This window comes from Osmerus eperlanus, chromosome 22 (genome assembly GCF_963692335.1).
Source record: "Osmerus eperlanus chromosome 22, fOsmEpe2.1, whole genome shotgun sequence".
Taxonomy (NCBI): Eukaryota; Metazoa; Chordata; class Actinopteri; order Osmeriformes; family Osmeridae; genus Osmerus; species Osmerus eperlanus.
In genome coordinates this window covers 7,054,958-7,073,281 of record NC_085039.1, presented here as the reverse complement: position 1 = coordinate 7,073,281, position 18,324 = coordinate 7,054,958, and the positions used below count along the sequence as shown (strand labels likewise).

The 18,324-nt window shown below is 43.1% G+C and overlaps 1 protein-coding gene across 5 annotated transcripts; it reads right to left on the bottom strand.

The window, feature by feature from the left end:
* Positions 1-537: 537 nt before the first annotated feature.
* On the bottom strand, positions 538-17,418 carry LOC134008766 (bMERB domain-containing protein 1-like). Of its 5 annotated transcripts, XM_062448293.1 has the most exons (7): positions 16,842-17,418; positions 8,329-8,340; positions 7,810-7,921; positions 5,765-5,838; positions 3,329-3,443; positions 2,934-3,016; positions 538-2,074 (listed from the first exon to the last, which is right to left on the bottom strand). In XM_062448293.1, exons 1-7 carry the CDS (start codon positions 17,143-17,145, stop codon positions 1,956-1,958), a joined length of 819 nt encoding a protein of 272 aa, XP_062304277.1. In that variant the 5' UTR covers positions 17,146-17,418; the 3' UTR covers positions 538-1,955. The 5 variants fall into 5 exon arrangements, with proteins under 5 accessions (XP_062304277.1, XP_062304276.1, XP_062304274.1 ...); XM_062448292.1 differs by lacking the exons at positions 8,329-8,340; positions 16,842-17,418 and adding an exon at positions 12,181-12,441 and having other exon boundaries at positions 7,810-7,930; XM_062448290.1 differs by lacking the exons at positions 538-2,074; positions 8,329-8,340; positions 16,842-17,418 and adding an exon at positions 12,181-12,441 and having other exon boundaries at positions 2,701-3,016; positions 7,810-7,930.
* Positions 17,419-18,324: the final 906 nt, after the last annotated feature.

The window sequence follows — 18,324 nt, the reverse complement described above, 5'->3', positions numbered from 1 at the left end:
TACAAAATGTACTGTTCCATAAAAGCCTGTTAAAACATGTCTCTACCAGGGAATCAAGCCGTGGTATCCCAGGGAAGACAATCAAGGATTGTATTAAATGGGGCCATTTAAACCGCAAGAACGGTACAGCCATGGTGAAGACATATTGTAATGCCGGAATGGAGGGACTACTTTCAGGTCGGATGGTTTCACACGCCTCTAGTTTGGTCGCATTTTAAGATGGCAACATGGGTTTGGCAGGTTTTACCCAGTCGGTGTACACGAAACACATTGTGTTTCTAATGAGTAATGAGATGTCCTGTACAGTTTCAGCTTTCTAGGTGACTGGGTGGGAAGGCATCCATTTTGGATTGGGAGGTGTGCAGACACCTGTGGCCTTATGGTTAGTTTTATTGTAGAAAGTCAGCAGGTACATCAATTTATTTACCGGCTTCAAGGAAAAACACAAATACTGATGATTGCAATATGATTCCTTAGAGAGAACCCTTAATTATTCAGTCGGTGTGTCCCAATGATGACAATGAATGAGACTATTCCTGAAAGATGCTTTTATTTAAACATTACATATATATACAGGTAGTTTCAGCTTATTGTCTGCACAATACTGTTCATTGTCGGACCTCAACTATTACTACAGAACAAAACCACCGGAAGGGATTCTGAGAAGAGCAGTTAGAATCTGAAGAAGAGGGGTCACATTGTTCAACATGACAGTAATACCTTAAATACTTTTTGAATAAGACATACAATGTTATTTTCCAGAGTTTTACGCATATACAAGAATTGCATTCACATCCTCATGTTTAGTGTAAAATCGCAAGACTGAATCAAAGGATGCAGGATTAGTTAGTCCCTTGAGTTTTCCAGGGTAACCATGAATATACCATTGCAATAGCATGGCAACTAGAACTACTGATATCTGAGGGAAGGGAAAATTGATCACTTGTTGACTTTTACAGTTTAGTAGATACCACTTGCTGATATAATATTTACATCATAGAAAACTGAACAATGACATCTTGTGTGTTGCAGCTTGTGAAAGCATGTTTGTACTTGTCAAGAAAAAGCTGGAAGTAAACCACAGAATCTTGGAGATCAAAACGCACTGCAGCAGAGAACAAAGCATAGTCATTAACATTTCTCAACGTTGTCTTTAGGAGCACACACGACGACACACTTGTGTTCAAGACCAGCACTAACATACTGAGTGGACTGACCAATTAGAATGCCTCAAATGAATAACCAAATAACTACTGACCAATTGGCTTCCTCAATCAATTAAACAATTAACCACAAAGCACTGAGAAACCCCTAATTGGACTAAACAAAAAACACTACGAAACACTTGTGTGTATGGGTAGACTTGAATACACGTGTGTGACTCGGAGGGTATTCCATGACCATAGTTGATAAATAGCTTTTAAAGAGGTGTTCTACGTTTCCTGTTAAAGGGTTGAAATGGAAGCATGAATACCCGTTATTGAAACAACAGCAAATAACCAAAAGAGATTACCTCACTTCCTGGTGGACAAGAGAACCCTGGAGTTCGTAGTTCTTTAGGGACCTTGTGCTTATAATTGCAATGCAAGAAGATACTAATTAAAGACTACGTTATAGAGCACCTTACACCATCTTGGTCTTGAAGATATCTAACCCTACATTATAATGAACAAATAAACCTATTAAATGCACTGGTACATTTATTACCGTCAAACTGTCTTCCTTTGTCATTGTTCAGGGGATTATATGACACCAAATATTTCATCTGGATTAGCTTCCATATATATACACATTTCAGATACGTAGGGCACACATGCCTGTACAACTCGCCATTTCCACACCACCAACCAACCAGGGTTCTCTAGGTACATAGGAAGTGATGTCATAAACGGATTAGGTCCGATTAGGTCAGACTGTTCTGTTTGGGAGTGTCAGGGGGGGTCGTCATCAGACTGCTACATGATGCAACACTGGGTGGCTCCACAGCAGTCCTTGATGATGGCCACACTCGATTTGGCGATGGAGGGCTTGTTAGTGGGTGGCGTGGGGACGTGCTTCTTAGACTTTGGGGGATCTGGGAAGGGGGAGAGAGACAATGTTAATGCATAGGCATAGCTGCTTTGCCTGTTCGCGGTGTCTTGCAGAGAGGAGGTTCATTCAGAATTACTCGAGGCAACCTCAGTCATGATATTTGAATGAGATAATGATCTTTTATGAAGGTCTTGGAAATAGTCTAGACGCTGTCTGTCTCAGTACTGTAGGTGTTGTCGTGGGACAAAAACTGGATAGAACACCCCATTCTAGGCATATCTAGGGAACTAGATGGAAAACTACCAACTGAACGAGTTTATCTTAAACTATAGGCCACTAAACTAAATAGCACTATTGATTGCACAATCATGTAAGATAAATGATCGTGCATCAGAGGTCATAACGAGAACATTACATATTTGAGTAAAGAGACATTTAGCATATGAAGACAAATCTTCAATTGAAGGATCCTGAGTGGGTCATGCTGATATTAGATAAGTGAGATAAGCGCTAACGAAGACTTTGAACGGCTAGTACAAATAGGCCCAGATTTCTGGGACCGAGGCAAACTGACATACACTGTTTAGATCGATAACTGAAAGTTATTCACACAGGCAGGTTCAAGGTACGAATTATGGGACTGCCTACCAACTGTATAAATGACTGCTGTATTCATGTATTGAATTAGGCTCTCTCTCTGGTGCTTGAGGAGGCCTGACCGAATGTATCCCCTGTCTTGATCAATAAACTACCTTTGCATCTGAACTTGGACCAGACTCTTCCGCGCTTTATTGCAACCTGTTCCGCTAGAAAGCTAGCCACCACAGTGTATTCTTCGATTCTGTTTTTTGACAATAAACGCTGGACGGACAGACTGTCGGGACGGATTGTGGGCCACTTACTCTGTGTGACTCGGGCCAGTTTCTCCAGTGACATCAGCTTCTGTCTGAGGAACTCGGCCATCTCTTTGTCCTCCTCCTGCTCCCTTTAGGGTGAAACAAAGGTTTGTGTGTGTCATGTGAGGTGTCAGGTGGACGTCTCCCATGGATTTTTCGACCCTTCCGTGTGGGCATGAGTGTGTCTGAGTGCATCTGTGAGGGAGGAGAGCGGTATTGATGTTTCAGCTCTGTTGAGTGGGTGGGAGGGGATTCCCCATCCCTCCCCCCAGGACTTTAGTTATTCCAGATTCCGCAAAAGGTCTTTGGTTTGCGTTTCATTGGCTTCAGACACCAGCAATGCTGTGTGTGTGTGTGTGTGCTCGTCTGTCTGTGTGTCTGAGACGTGTGTGTCTGTGTACCTTAATCTCTCCACCTCGGCATCGTCAACCAGGAAGTCCCTCTTCTGCACCAGCTTGTGGATCTTCAGGATCAGCTCTTCCTCCCGCTGTCTGTGCTTCTTGGTCTTCTCTTTCTCTACGGAAGAGGGGATGAGAGAGAGAGTAAAAAGATTTGGGGGAGGGAGACAGGAAGCACCGGTTAATAATAAAGTAATCTCCTTTATGAAAGACAATTAAAAAAGAGCTGATGGGGGTTCTTTTCTTTTAGTGTTCAAGTTTTATGACTGGATTTCGAGAAATATTGGATTTATTTTCCGTGTGGACCTCTCTAAGGAGAATGGTTGTTCCCAAAACATTGGTGTAGTTACCTACTTGATGTTTAATTCATGAGATCGAATCCTCTGATTAAATATGCTAATGATGTCAGTCATTTAGGGTTCTAGTTGGCAGAATAATTTGCACACACAAAGTGCTATATTTCTGAACTCCATCTCCCATTCACTGGAAAAGGTTTTGGTTTGTTTTATTCCCCTGACCTTCACACATTACAGACACATAAACACACTCTATAAATCTCTCTCTCACTCATACACACACACAAACACATTCACACACACCATACACGCAAAGACATTCTAGCACACACGAGTGCTATCAACATTCGAATAGCAGGTGACCTGCAGGAGTGCAAACATCAGCTCTTTCCCCCTATCAGGAATGAAGTGCCTCCGAAACTGAACAACACAACAGCCATTTTCCCCCAGAGGCAAGGTATTCCGACACACGCATGAATCGGAATGTCATGGGGGGATAAAGTGAGAAACGGCAGTTTGTGGTCTCAAATGACGACATCCTGTGTGTATACTGCAGCAAAGTCGGTGGGTTCCGTCCTGTGTCTTCTTCATTCCCTGACACAAATGCTAAGGAGTGACTCGTGCTAGCCTGAGGTGATACGAACTCAAGAAGAGGTGCGCGTGCTCCAGAGGACATTGAGCTGTACGCATGATGAAGCCCTTAGTATAGTTAGTCCTCATATTTCAATTTAAGATTCCTATATGTTTAATGTATGCACCTTCCTGCCAAAGAAAATTCCTTGTCTGTGCAAACTTTCATGACGAATAAAACCCATTCTGATTCGGATTCTGAAGAAGGCGTGGTATATTTTCACGGATGTGTTTTTGTTGAGGGTGTGAGGATGTCTATGAGGCAGGAGTTGTGCGAGAGATGTCGCTCCTCTGAAGAGTAGCCCTCCCTGACGCTGAAGACAGAATGTAAACATTGCTCCCTGGCGTTGGACAATTTCTTATTGGTCCCGTGGTTGAGCCCCCATACATGGTGGTTGGCCCCCCATACATGGTGGTTTGATCCCCCAGCATTGATGTCGTTTGACAAAGCATTCTTTTAAAAATAGTATTCAGAGGAGAAACCTTTCCCGTTGGTGCCTCACCTCGGAAAAGAGTGGTGATATACTACAGCTAAAGTGGGGAAGCGAGGAGCTGCTATTGGACTCCATCATTTGTGTCAGCACTAGCCACAAATAGAACCCAATGTCGTTTGTGGACAGCCAAATAAAGAGTAGTCAGTGCAATGTTTTTTTTTTGGCCCCAGTCCCAGTCCCTTGAGTTTACATTGTCATTATGGCTGTATATATATATATATGTGTGTGTGTGTGTGTGTGTGTGTGTGTGTGTGTGTGTGTGTGTGCATGCGTGCGTGTGTGAGAGAGATGGACAGATAGAAAGAGGCAGTCTGTGGGTAGTGTGTGTATATATTTATATATATATGTATGTGTGTTTGTTTGTTCGAGACACACGCCAATGTTTGTGTGCATCTCTATTTGGTATGTGTGTGTAACAGAGGGAGAAAGAGGCGTGTGTGTGTGTGTGTGTGTGAAGTGCCATTGCCTCAGCGTGTCTGTCCGTGCCAGCGGCCGACTCCGCCACCTGAGGGGACGAATGATGCCCTCACATCATACCTCCAGCGAGACCCATGGAATCACAATCAATCTCCACTACTTTAACACAACCAGCCTTGCCACAAATCACTGGGGGCGCTGGCCGCGGTGGGGAAATGGCCCAGCCCAACTGCATTATGCTGCTCAGAGCATCCGTCCTCAATTCTATTTTTGGGCTGACTATCTGCTGCATACAGAAGTGACTTGGACTTTTTGTAAACCGAGGGTGCATTCTGATAGGCCAGGTCTATTTCCTGGCGGGGATATACAGATGTTGTGTTGGTTTTCGCTCTCTGTCAGGAAGAGTGAAGGTGAGGGGATGTGTGTCTGGGGTGTGTGTGCTTGTTAGTGGATGCACCGGTGTGTATGTGTGTGTGTTTTTGATGCTTGACGTGTGTGTGTGTGTCTCAGTGTGTATAATCATGAACATGGTGATATGTGTTAGTTTGTCTTGGAGTGTGTGGTGGTGAGTGTGTGTGTGAGTGTGTGTGTGTGTGTGTTACCTGGTACGGTGACTATCTTCCTCAGTTCCTGTTTCAGGCTCATGATGTCTTTGCAGAGCTGGATGTCATCCATCCTGAGAAGACAACAGCATTTAGATTACAAGATGTGAGTGTCAATCCCATCTTTGTCCTTCTGCACTAATGTCAACCATGGATGATAGGTTTAAGCTGCTATACCATCTAACTCTACTCTCTTCCATCAGACTAACAGAAGCATCTGCCATATTGCTTACACCCATCCTCTTCTTTCAAATCAGTGAACACAGTATATAGTGGTGCTAGGGGAACTGCTGAACGTCAATCTATAATTCAGCTTTTGTCGAGAAATCTTCTCAGGGTAAACTGTGATGAGTAGCTGTTCTCTTTCGTGGAACCACGGCACAAAAGAAAGCTTCTCCGAGTTCAAAGACGCGTATCCACCTTCTCTTTATAGCAGAGCCTGAAGTTACCCTTCTCTTGGGAGGTAGAGTGGGCAGATGAAATCCAGCATATAAATCATCCCCCAGCACCCCACAGACCTCTGGACATGGAGGCCTCACCCCAATGGCCCCTACTGGTACCTCTGTGTCATCCCTCCCTCCATCTCTCTCTCTTATCCTCCTCTTCCTCCCTCCATCGTTCCATCTCTCTCCCTCTCCGCAGCACGGTGACAGCTACCAGGGATTTAATTCTCAACGTGACAAATTGCCGACGGATGACTCATCCACTGCCCCCTCCCTCCCTTCCTCCCTCCGCCTCCCTTCGCTCTCCCTCCCTCCCTTCATCTCTCTCCTCCTCTGGGGTCCTGTCAGTCTTTCTTAGCCTCCTCCCCCTCCCTCTGCTCATACGACCCCGTCGCTCTCACCCGCTCGCTCTTTCACCCTCAACCTGTCACTCACCCCTCCTCCTCCGTCTCTCTTTCTCTCCGCCTCTCTGTTTCTCTGTTCCTCCCTCCATCTTTGCCTCGTGTTCACCCACCCCAACAGAGTCTTCCAGAAGCTCCTGCTATCTGCTGTTCCATCTGCTGTTTTGTGTGTGTGTGTGTGTGAGAGAGAGAGAGAGAGAGAGAGAGAGAGAGAGAGAGAGAGAGAGAGAGAGAGAGAGAGAGAGAGAGAGAGAGAGAGAGAGAGAGAGAGAGAGAGAGAGAGAGAGAGAGAGAGAGAGAGAGAGAGAGAGAGAGAGAGAGAGAGAGAGAGAGAGAGTATATGTGTATTTGCTTTTCTTTGTGAGTTAATGAGTGCATGGTGGGGTGTTTGTGTGTGTGAGTGCGTGCTTCTATGCTTGCCTGTCAACCTGCCAGCCTGCCTGCCTTTTCGCTCACACGTATGACTGATGTATGAGTCAAGAGCCAAACAGTAAAGTGAGCTAGCCGCATCACGACTAGCTAATGAAGCTCTCCAAGAGAAGGTGTTAGCTTGTACAGCTCCTCAGCTAGACACCTGAGAGTGACAGCTTCTCACTGGTCTCTCTCTCTCTCAGACTCCCATCAAGTTTATCTGTCGCCTCATCCGTCACCTCACAAACGGCTGGAATCAAACTAGCTCATAGATGTCAGAAGAAGTATTTCCCTCAATCTCTATCCTTCAGGTCGACCAGTGGCATTCCAAAGCACTGGCTCAGATATATTGATTTTTTCAATATATCAATCTTCGCCAGCTAAACTTTAACCTCTGCCTCTCAATTGACCTTATGAGTCATACAGAGTGTGTGTGTGTGTGGGGGGGGGGGGGGGGGGAGTCCCCTCACTGTCAATACCTTGGAGCTACATGATGTTTGACGTCACTGTCACACTGCAACCATTGGTATGTCATGTCTACTGCATGACTGACTAGTTCCTCCTCTAAATGTCAGCAAATACAAGGGTTGGAAATTGGTAAATCGGGCTGTGAAATTAATTTAATTTAATTAATTTAGATGACCACGTTTTGCCAATCAAATTTGCAGAGATGTAGCCTGTTGTTGGTCATGAGGCCAACAAAGTATCCACATGAACAAAACGAGATGCCAGGGTGCACTCGTGCAAACGGGTGAACCCTGGGATATGGAGTTCTGTCAGTAGCACTCACATGAAGCGTAGTTCAGACTCCCGGCGCACCAGGACCTCCCGGAGACGCTGGATACGAGCCATCTCCACCTCGATCTCATCTGGGTCCATGCTGCTCTCCGCCATGCACACATCTGAATGGCCTGGAGAGAGAGAGAGGACCAGGAAGGAAGGAGGAGAAGAGAGGAGGATAAAAGAGGAGGGAGAACAAGGAGAAAGGGTACAGAGAGAAATAGAGAGGGTTGAAAAAAGAATCCCAAACGTTAAAATAACGGGCTTTATTCTTGCAAGGCCCACCCTTGTTGGCCCCATGTCAAGTCTTAATCCTCAGAAAGTACACACAGGGAAAACAATTCAGTTTGATGTGGCTCTCTATCACAACTGCACTTTGCACTGTCATTCATAGCTTATTTCGAGCATTATTTCGGTGCCTTTATCTTGAACAATGCTTGAGGCGCGCCTGGTAGTTCTCAGCAGAGTTCATTTACAGTAATACATCCTGTTCTCTACTCCATCTTCTCGCCTTAATTATGACAGCTACGCTCCACTTGGTCTCAAAACGAGACAGGCATGCTGAATTTAAAATTCAAATGAAAAGTTGCCCAAATGAAACTAGGAAGGTCCCCACGGAATTTCCTTCAACGTGTATCACAGTGCAGCTTTGAACAGTCTTTTTCTGTATCTCCAAACTGAAAATGATATTTATTTTGTACTAAACATTTTACCTCGCCCCTCTGGCTGTGTCATCGTACAGATAGCAGTCTTTCTGAAATGAAGTGATTCTGGTCAAAGGGAATGACTAATAAAAAGCTCAGACTATCAAGTAACCTAAGCTCCTCAGATTGGGTGTCAGTGACTCAAACACTCTGTTGCGAAGCTTGCAGATGCCGGAGTATAAATTACATTCTATGCGTGCGAGGCTTCCCAGAGTGCAAGGTTTGAGGGGTCTCATGGACAGTAAGGTGATCATCATGATGATAATCTGATATCGAAAATAGATCTATAACCTGAACTATCTTGAGCCAATCCTCCTTGTGCCGTGGCCAGTGACTTCACAAAGCACCCGGAATCAATAGCAGACAGAGCCTTCCAGCCAATAGAAACACACATAAGTCGAATAATAAGCACACTTTAGCTAGCCATTGGCACTGAGAACCAGAACTGGAGATGTACAAACACTGACTAAGGCTGACTTGCCGCACCAGCAAATATCCTACAGACCTACAATCCGCCATGTTTATTCCTGTATCAGTCTAGGGCTCATCCTTCAGAGTGACATCTTTGACAGGCACTGTAAACACGACCTACCCCCTACTACTCTACAGTGCGTAAATATTTAACGGGGTGTTGTGGAGGGTTACAGAACTAGAAGAGAAGGGAGAGAGAGAGGGAGAGAGAGAGAGAGAGAGAGAGAGAGAGAGAGAGAGAGAGAGAGAGAGAGAGGTGAGAGGTGAAAGGTGAAAGGTGAACTGACAGCCCATACTTTACTGCCAGGCAGGTGCTAATGCTCTCCACTCTGTGTGACAGTATCATGTGTGCAAGAAGCCATGCGGACATTGCCTGGTTGCTTTGACTTCTGGGGCCGTTGTTACAGTAGGTGTGTGGGGGCCCTGAGACAGAAGTGGGGGGCTGGTCCTGAAGTGGTCTGGGTGTGGATGTCTGTTGGTGTGGGGCGTAGGAGTAGATAATGCATGGCTTATCAACTAGGTATCTGATAGGTATCAAATAGTTGGGTGACACAAAATGCTATGTGGGGGGGGGGTCCATTTCCCAGGGGGCCTCCCGAAAGCGTGTAAGCTCGACACTGATTCGTTTCGAGCTGCTGCGTGTGTGAGACTGACTCACACTGGCACCTGGAGACCTTCGTAATGTGCTTGTGTCTGGCTGTGTGTTGTTTGTCTCCTGCAAATGGAATCATCACGGCATGTCTCCTCATGCCGTGAAGAGACATGCGACATCTGCAACGTCGGAGCCAAATAAAAGTTTTGTGGCCTTCCGTCTTTGTTTGTGAACGCTGCGTGACAACAAAGCTGATGGGGAGGCGGGAGAAACCCGAGTCAATAACGCAGTGTGATAAACCGTGGGAGATTTATACCCAGGCCAGCCTCTTCCTCTTTTCCCCCTACGCTCACCGATTGCTCTCCCTTTTCTCTCTTTCTCTTTCTCTCTCCCTCAAACATGCACACTTTTTCGCCCCTCCTTTCCTCGCTCTCTTTCGCTTGTTCAGACACACACACATGGGACCAATGGCCAGCACAAGTCACGTTGCTCCTCTTTCACGTTTTTCTTAGCTTGAGTCATTCTCAGTTGGTAGGTGATGTCTTCAGTACTAGTCCATTCCTTACTTATATTGTTTATGTTGCCAATAAGCACAATAGCCTATATCGGTTAGGAATTACAATTCCAGGTTTAGATGATTTATTAGAGGTCTGGATAGGCTGCTGGGGATATTTCAAAGGAGCAGGACCACAGAACAGGACCTGCACCTGTCCTTTTTACAATGTCAATCAGCTTGAAACTTGAAGCTTGACACACAAACATACTTTCAGAAACCCCTTTTTCTTCTCTCCTTTTTTCTCTCTCATTCAAATTCACACATGTAGGCCTAGACACACAGATTTATCTTCTGTTTCTTTCACACTCTCTGTGTCAAATGCACACACATACATACACACACACACACACAATGCCCTGATTGAAGCCACAGTCAGTCCAGGCAGACCTATTAAAGTGGCAGAAAGCCAGCTCTTTAATGAATTCCCAACAATGTCTCTAAACTGCAGACCAGATGCTTCTTACCAACCGAGGAAGCAATTCTAACACATGCATACACAGAGTAAGCCATCAATAAGATTACAGGGTGCAGAGAGAGACTGTAAAGAATGGAAAGAACGTTTCTCAGATAAGCACCATACGTCAAATTAAAAGTGTCATATGAAAAGTTTGCCAAATGGATGCAGTGCAGTCTGTGACAAAACCAAAAGCACAGGACAGTACAACACTGTGGCTCAGCTGTAACCAAAGTAGAAAACGAGCACACTTGTGAAGGACGTACCGTTTCCCAGCTTCCTTGCCTGACCCTAGCCAGGCACCCGCTTAATAAACCCGATTGAATTACCCCAATTGCAATTAAAAACAAAGGAAACTCCCACATCAAAATGCTAGACATCTGTTCATTAATTTCAGGTGGAATTGTGGTTCCCTTTTGGGCAAGGCCGGGGTGGATAAGGAGACGGAATGATGGGAGAACGATGCTGGTATCATCTGTGGGGGCTACACTTCAGAAGTACCAGCTAATTAGAATGTTCCCTACAGTGCTATGTGTGTGTGTGTGTGTGTGTGTTTTTGCTGCAAGGCTTTTAAAAACACCCTCCCCAAAACAGATGGAGCACACAGAGAGGACAAAGTCTGCCTATATCCCTTTGTAGTCCACATGAGAGAATAGTGTGTACGTGTGTGTTAGAAGGGCCTCACCACTGCACTGGAGACGAATGGGGACAGGGAGACCAGGTCTAAATTGCCATTTGTAATGAGGACAGGTACAGGTACATTGGAATTATTTGGTCCTGCTCCTCTTGACAATCCCCAGTGGCTTATTTTTAGAATAATAGAATAATACAACTATTACAAAAATATACTGAATATCATATCAATAACAGTTTGGATTTATACTAAATAAATTACCTAATTACTGAGAATAACCAATGCATGGTGTGTGTGGGGGGAGGTTACTTGCACACATTAGTGCTTATGTGTTTATCTGTGCTTGTGCAATTATGTGTTTACCCACAACTCCAATCGAAATATATCTTCAGATTAGAATATGTTGGTAGGCTACAGCTGTTATGCTCACATTGAGCACAGCAGGTAGACTTCTAGCATGCTCCACCACTCTGCATTGACTGGGATGCGGTTCAAGTCATTGTAACGAACAGCAAAGCAACTTGGACATGTACTGTCAGCTCAAAGTGGTGTAGAGACCAGGGTAGGATATTCATTGCAAACTAAGCTATTTTTCGTTGTTGCACAGGTATGAAACGCACATACGTTAAACCTACGTCAAAAACTGAACAACAATTCCTGTTGATAAGACAATATTCATATTCTAATTCAGACCCTTCTACACGTAGGCTAAGCCTAGTTAATTAGCTCTGTATCCAGTAGATTTGACAGAATGAACCATGCCTAAGCAATGAAAGCAAAGCACATCATGACAATAGAATTCCATCGGCTAATATTTGGTAAAACTAAGAATGTTAAATGGAGACGTAATTTAGATGTATAAGCAGTTTTGTAGGAGAATACACTATCTAAATCGTGAATCTTTCGAGTCCTCTACAAGAAAACTGCCCATTACTGGCTAATAAAAACACATTGTAATCTTGATGCTCACCCTTGTCCGTTGTCCATTCCGTTGCTGAAACAGCACCGTAACCCTTCAATGAACGCTCGCTATCAGAAAAAGATTTCTTCAATTCCATCGCTGGAATAAATTTCTTAACTGTGATGGGGAAAAGATGCCAATAGGTGTAAGTGCTGTGATGAAAAACGTGTTATTTTCTCCGGAATAAGTCAGTTTCGCCTGATTCCAAGGCTTCGCGGACCCGAAACGCTGAGCATCTTTATTCAAGCTTACTAACCTTCTTTGACGTGTGGTGGGCAACAGCGAGGGATGCAGAGAGCATGCGCACTGGATTTCGGGTGACGGCAAGACATTCAGGTTGCATGGAGACAACGTCAAAAAGACAATTCTATTTTGCACACAGCACCTAATTTCACCATGCCTTGTTGGACATTAAAATAATAATGCTATTCAAATTGATTTCTGCAAGATTAAACTCTCGGCCATGCATAAGCATGCCGTTCATTTCGGCGTTGAAGAAAAATGATCCTCCTTATTTCTTTATTGGGTGTCAGTTTTTTAAACTAGAAGATATCGAAGATGCATGAGTGTCTGTGTCTTGCAAGTGATAGCAAAGAGTATAAGTTCTTTGGTGCTTGCAAAAAAAGTCAGGGCACGAATGACAGTTCTAAGGATAACATGGTAACTCACATTAGGAAGTCTAGTTAGCCCATTGCTCGGAGGCAATGTTAATTAACATTAGGTTAACCTACTGAACGGCCAGTATGCAGACGTAGGCTAACACAAGCAAATTGCATAACATTTTTTATTACGTATTTCAATATTCAACAATAAATAGAAAGATTTTCCAAGGTCAGAGTTAGTCGTTTATCTAAACAGAGACATTTCAGTGCACCAACTTTACAAATCATATTAGTGAGAAAAACAAGGCTAGGCTTTGACCATCAAAGCAAACATTGTATTACAATGCATTACAATGCATTTCGCGATTGTTCCCAAGTTTTTAGAAAGCAATAGAAAATGTCAAAGATATTGTGCATTTGTTGAGACAGCAACGATTCTTCAGTTCATTCAGACATGGATTGACCAGCAATATCAAGAAACCAAATCTTCAGAATGTTATTCTTCTATGAAGTAGTCTACTTTTTTTGCATTCGACATTACACTGGAATGCAAATTACTAATCAACAATCAGGTAGCCTATAACACTATGGGGCATACGGTGGCAATGAGACAAGCTCGGACAGTAAAATGTTTTGTGATGAAAAATTGTTGGAAAGAGGGGAATTTATTAAATTACCACATTTAGTGCAACACATCTTTAATCAAATGCCAATACAATTCTACTACAAACACATGCTTCCTAAGACTAAAACCAGGTTGAGAATATGTGACATAACCATGACAACAAGGGAAAGATAACTATAAACTTCAAGCAAATTACATTACAAGGTTCAGTCAGCTTTGTGGAATGTCATGCGAGGGGAATACAACATTGAGTGGTATCTCCTGTGATTAGTTCAAACTATCTTTAGGATACAGGAAAAATGGTCTTTGCACAGCAGATCCATGCAGGGAAACCTTTCCTCTGGGTCAAGCAGAGGAAAGAAATAGAGAGCAAGAGAGAGGAGAAAGAAAGAGAAGCTCGATACCAAAACTATCTTAGAAAGCATGAGCAAATTGATGGTTCAAGTATAGTGGATGCTGGATTCCATGGTATGTTTATTTTTAAATGAGCATAAATACATGGAGTCAGGTATGGAAGCAAATTGTTACCAAAATTCAAATGAAAATGCATTTCCAGAAATGCATTTGCATTTTAAGAATGTGGCTGCATTATTTGACTCATAAATGAAATTAGTAATCAATCATCCTATTTGCATTTTAATTTTTTTCTTCAAGAGTGCTCAATCTTTCACTTAATTAAAATGAAAAAGAAATAGACATTTGAGATTTAATTTTCAAAACATGCCCCAGCAAATAGATACCAAAATTCAATTTGAAATGTAAAATTTGAAAATTAAAATGCATTTCCAGAAATGCATTTTCATTTTAAGAACGTGGCTGCAAAATCGTGACCACAATTCAAATTCAAATGCATTTCCAGAAATGCATTTTCATTTTCAAGAACGTGGCTGCAAAATCGTGACCACAATTCAAATTCAAATGCATTTCCAGAAATGCATTTTCATTTTCAAGAACGTGGCTGCAAAATCGTGACCACAATTCAAATTCAAATGCATTTCCAGAAATGCATTTTCATTTTAAGAACGTGGCTGCAAAATCGTGACCACAATTCAAATTCAAATGCATTTCCAGAAATGCATTTTCATTTTAAGAACGTGGCTGTAAAATCGTGACCACAATTCAAATTCAAATGCATTTGCAGAAATGCAAAATGAACGAAAAAGCATTCTGAGCGGCGCAGCAGAGTGACGTCAGTAGCCGCTCTTCTTCAGCTCCCTGCTGACCGAGCTACCCATCTTGTTCGGTAGGGAGCAGTGTGCACATCTGCATTGCATTACATTGCAAATGTGCCGGGAAATTGATTGAATTGCCGGGTCTTTAGAGCAGCGTTCCCCAACCGGTGCCCACCGCTAGTAACAATATAATCGGCTACTGACGTCACTGAATTTGAATTGTGGTCACGATTTTACAGCCACGTTCTTAAAATGAAAATGCATTTCTGGAAATGCATTTGAATTTGAATTGTGGTCACGATTTTGCAGCCACGTTCTTGAAAATGAAAATGCATTTCTGGAAATGCATTTGAATTTGAATTGTGGTCACGATTTTGCAGCCACGTTCTTAAAATGAAAATGCATTTCTGGAAATGCATTTTAATTTTCAAATTTTACATTTCAAATTGAATTTTGGTATCTATTTGCTGGGGCATGTTTTGAAAATTAAATCTCAAATGTCTATTTCTTTTTCATTTTAATTAAGTGAAAGATTGAGCACTCTTGAAGAAGAAAATTAAAATGCAAATAGGATGATTGATTACTAATTTCATTTATGAGTCAAATAACGCAGCCAAATTCTTAAAATGCAAATGCATTTCTGGAAATGCATTTGCATTTGAATTTTGGTAACGATTTGCTTCCATAGTCAGGTGGCTGAGCGGTTAGGGAAGCGGGCTTGTAATCAGAAGGTTGCCAGTTCGATTCCCGGATGACGTTGTGTCCTTGGGCAAGGCACTTCACCCTACTTGCCTCGGGGGAATGTCCCTGTACTTACTGTAAGTCGCTGTGGATAAGAGCGTCTGCTAAATGACTAAATGTAAAATGTACATATTTTAAGCAATGTCACAAACACAGTCTAGCACCAATGCACCGATTACAATGTGGAACTGGCAAGTACAGTTGCAATCAAAATTGATGCTATCAAAACATAGCTTGACTAAATACACGTTGGAATCTGTGCTTGTGAGTGACTCTCCAGCTTGGTATCTTGTCACTTGACAGTAGCTGCCTGTGTGTCCTTGGTAGGAAGTCAACTTTTTTTGTGTTTGAATTACAATTTATTTCTGCAACTGGGACTCTCCTTCTTTCTGCCCTGCAGCCTGCTCTTCTAAACCTGGTTTCACATCAGGGGAGCTTTGCTCATTGTGTGTGAGTGTTGGTTTATGTTTCTCCTCCACCGGTCCTGAACCCTCCCCTGTGGGGCCCGGTTGTTGCTCCTCCTTCAGCTCGGCTGCGTTATGTCTGGGGGTGAACATCCAGACGAGGGCGGCGGCGGCCGTGCCGTCTCCGCTCTGGCGGGAGAAACACAGGAACGTGGCCCAGATGAAGGCACAGCAGCCGGTGAAGGTGGTGCGCACGTACAGGGGCACCAGAGCAAAGTTCAGAAACTAGGAGACGGGGAGAGAGAGGGAGAGGGGGAGGGAGAAGGGGGGGAGGGAGGGGGAGGGAGGGAGAAAAGAAAGAGAGAGAGAGAGAGAGAGAGAGGGGGGGGGGGAGAGAGAGAGAGGGAGACAGGTGAATCAGTAAGTATGGCTAGATAACAAACAGATATGGAATGATTGCTGTAATTAAATGACAGACATAAATCAACATTGAGGGTGTTCATACCTGCATGATGGGCCAAAACATCAAGCCAGTCTGAAAGAAAAGACCAATAAATTACAACATTACACACAACTATGAATGAGTAAAAGTGAAGACCTTTCTGTCAATTAGAAATTGAACAAAAAGCTACCCTGTAGTGACTATAGGCCTATAGGTGCCATCTGGACCTGTGCACTAGGTGCTTTACCTTGTATGTATTGAAGAATTTCTCCCTCCAGTCCTGCAGAATGTCATCTTTGCCTTCCAGAAAACTCACCCCTGGGGAACATCATTTGTTCAGTATATGATGTTATAACAACACAATATTAGGCCTATAACTAAACACATTGAGTGACAGACAGTTTAAGGGTTAATGTAGGCTACTATGTAGGATGTAATCTGCTAGAACTACACAGCTCAGATTATACATTGCAGTTTTATCCTGTTGTCTTTAACGTGACCTCCGTTCTGACATAACAGTGTTGCACCTTCGAGTCAATGGATAAGTGAATAAACAATGAAACAGTTTAAGGTCCAAAACTGTTAGGCCTACAATTTGACAGGAAAATCCACGATTGGGTCGTTAACAATTAGCTGTCAAGCTAAAAGTCGGCGTATCTGTGTAGTCTGTGTCTTCATTCTGACCTGTGTAGAATACGGTTGTGGCCAAAGGCGCAGCGGTGGTTTGGTCCAAGAAAAGTTTGCGTAGAACCATACCGACAGAATTCCCTGGAAATCTCCGCTCCAAAAAACGCATCCAGAAGAAGTTAAAGTTACCATGGAAACTAAAGGCGACTACGGCAACATTCCGTGTGTGCCTCCAGTCCATGTCTTCTTTCCGCGAAAACCATTGGTGAACGAAGTCCCCACCAGCGAACAAGCAACCGTAGAGGGTTACATTGGTAACCCAGGGAAACCTTCTAACATGCTTTAAAAAAGCGTTACTCATATTTTTGACATAAAAACACACAACCCTGAACTGAGTTAAACTGAAAGATATCAACAGCAGGAAATCGGAGCAGTATCGTTGACAAGTCCATCTCGACCTAAATGTTGCGTTAAATAAGCTTTAATATGCGTTGGCATATTGATATATGTGTTGTTCGTTTATGATTACTTAGGCTACAAAAAAATTAAGATTGGTATCACACCAAGGTTAAATAAACGAAAGTAACACCAGCCAACACTGAAACTGGCAGTGATAGGCTACTGCGTGCATATTCCGATAGCCTACGTCAACTGAGCGCATCAAGCGCTCACTGCGCTGAATTGCCTAAAAGCTACGCCCCTTCATGTAGCCCACGCCTCCAATGACGCAAAAATAAATAAATATAAAAAAGCTGTACTGCGGTCAGCTGATCAGCAACTGGGTTCAGTATCTCCATACAATGTGGCAAGATGTTCTATTCATTCTACTGTCTTTATCACCGCGGTAAAACATTAAGCTATAGCCTATGTCTAGGCTTGTTGGACTGACTTATTTGACGAACGAGCCTTCTACTGCAACATGATTAAAGCAAACATGGGTTAGGTGTATTACAGTATTATGTTTTTAAAGACACGAATAAATAAATATTCCCATTTCCTAAATTAATTAGGCTAATATGATGCTATGCAGTCTGACTGCATACAGCCCTAGACAAGGGTGGATAGACCAACCTTGAGTTTAGCCTTGCATCAGCCTGACCCACACTGACACCTACTACCAGCATCCTGTCTGTGAAACCTGTTCCCTGTTCCAATACACAGCGCCGTATAACCTCTTGGGTCCCCAACAAAATAACTAATGTTGCCTTCACTGGGTTTTCTGTGTTAAGTGTTAATGTTAAAAGTAATTATTCAGAATAACAACAAAGCAGGACTGACTTTCAAATGCTTTTTGGATGCAGTCACCCTGGTCACCCCCTGCAGATACTCCCAATATAGCTACCAATATTTTTTACTCGATATTTTATGCACGTCCAATCATCGTTTATTACAAGTTTATTTACAATTAATATTTTTTGCATTGAAGTCCTACAAAAAACGGAAAATGTGTTCCGAATAACATGGAAGTCATGTCTTTGATAGACAAACAAGAAACAGCGTTACTACACTGGCATTATAGTGGAACATCGTCTAAATCATC

What these genes read in the sequence shown, in the direction of transcription:
- LOC134008766 (XM_062448293.1), bottom strand. Translation starts at nt 17,145, where the DNA reads ATGAGTAACGCTTTTTTAAAGCATGTTAGAAGGTTTCCCTGGGTTACC. An exon ending in GAGTCTGAACTACGCTTCAT is followed by an intron (nt 5,839 to 7,809) that starts GTGAGTGCTACT and finishes TTGTCTTCTCAG; the next exon opens with GATGGATGACATCCAGCTCT. An exon ending in GCCGAGGTGGAGAGATTAAG is followed by an intron (nt 3,017 to 3,328) that starts GTACACAGACAC and finishes TTCACCCTAAAG; the next exon opens with GGAGCAGGAGGAGGACAAAG.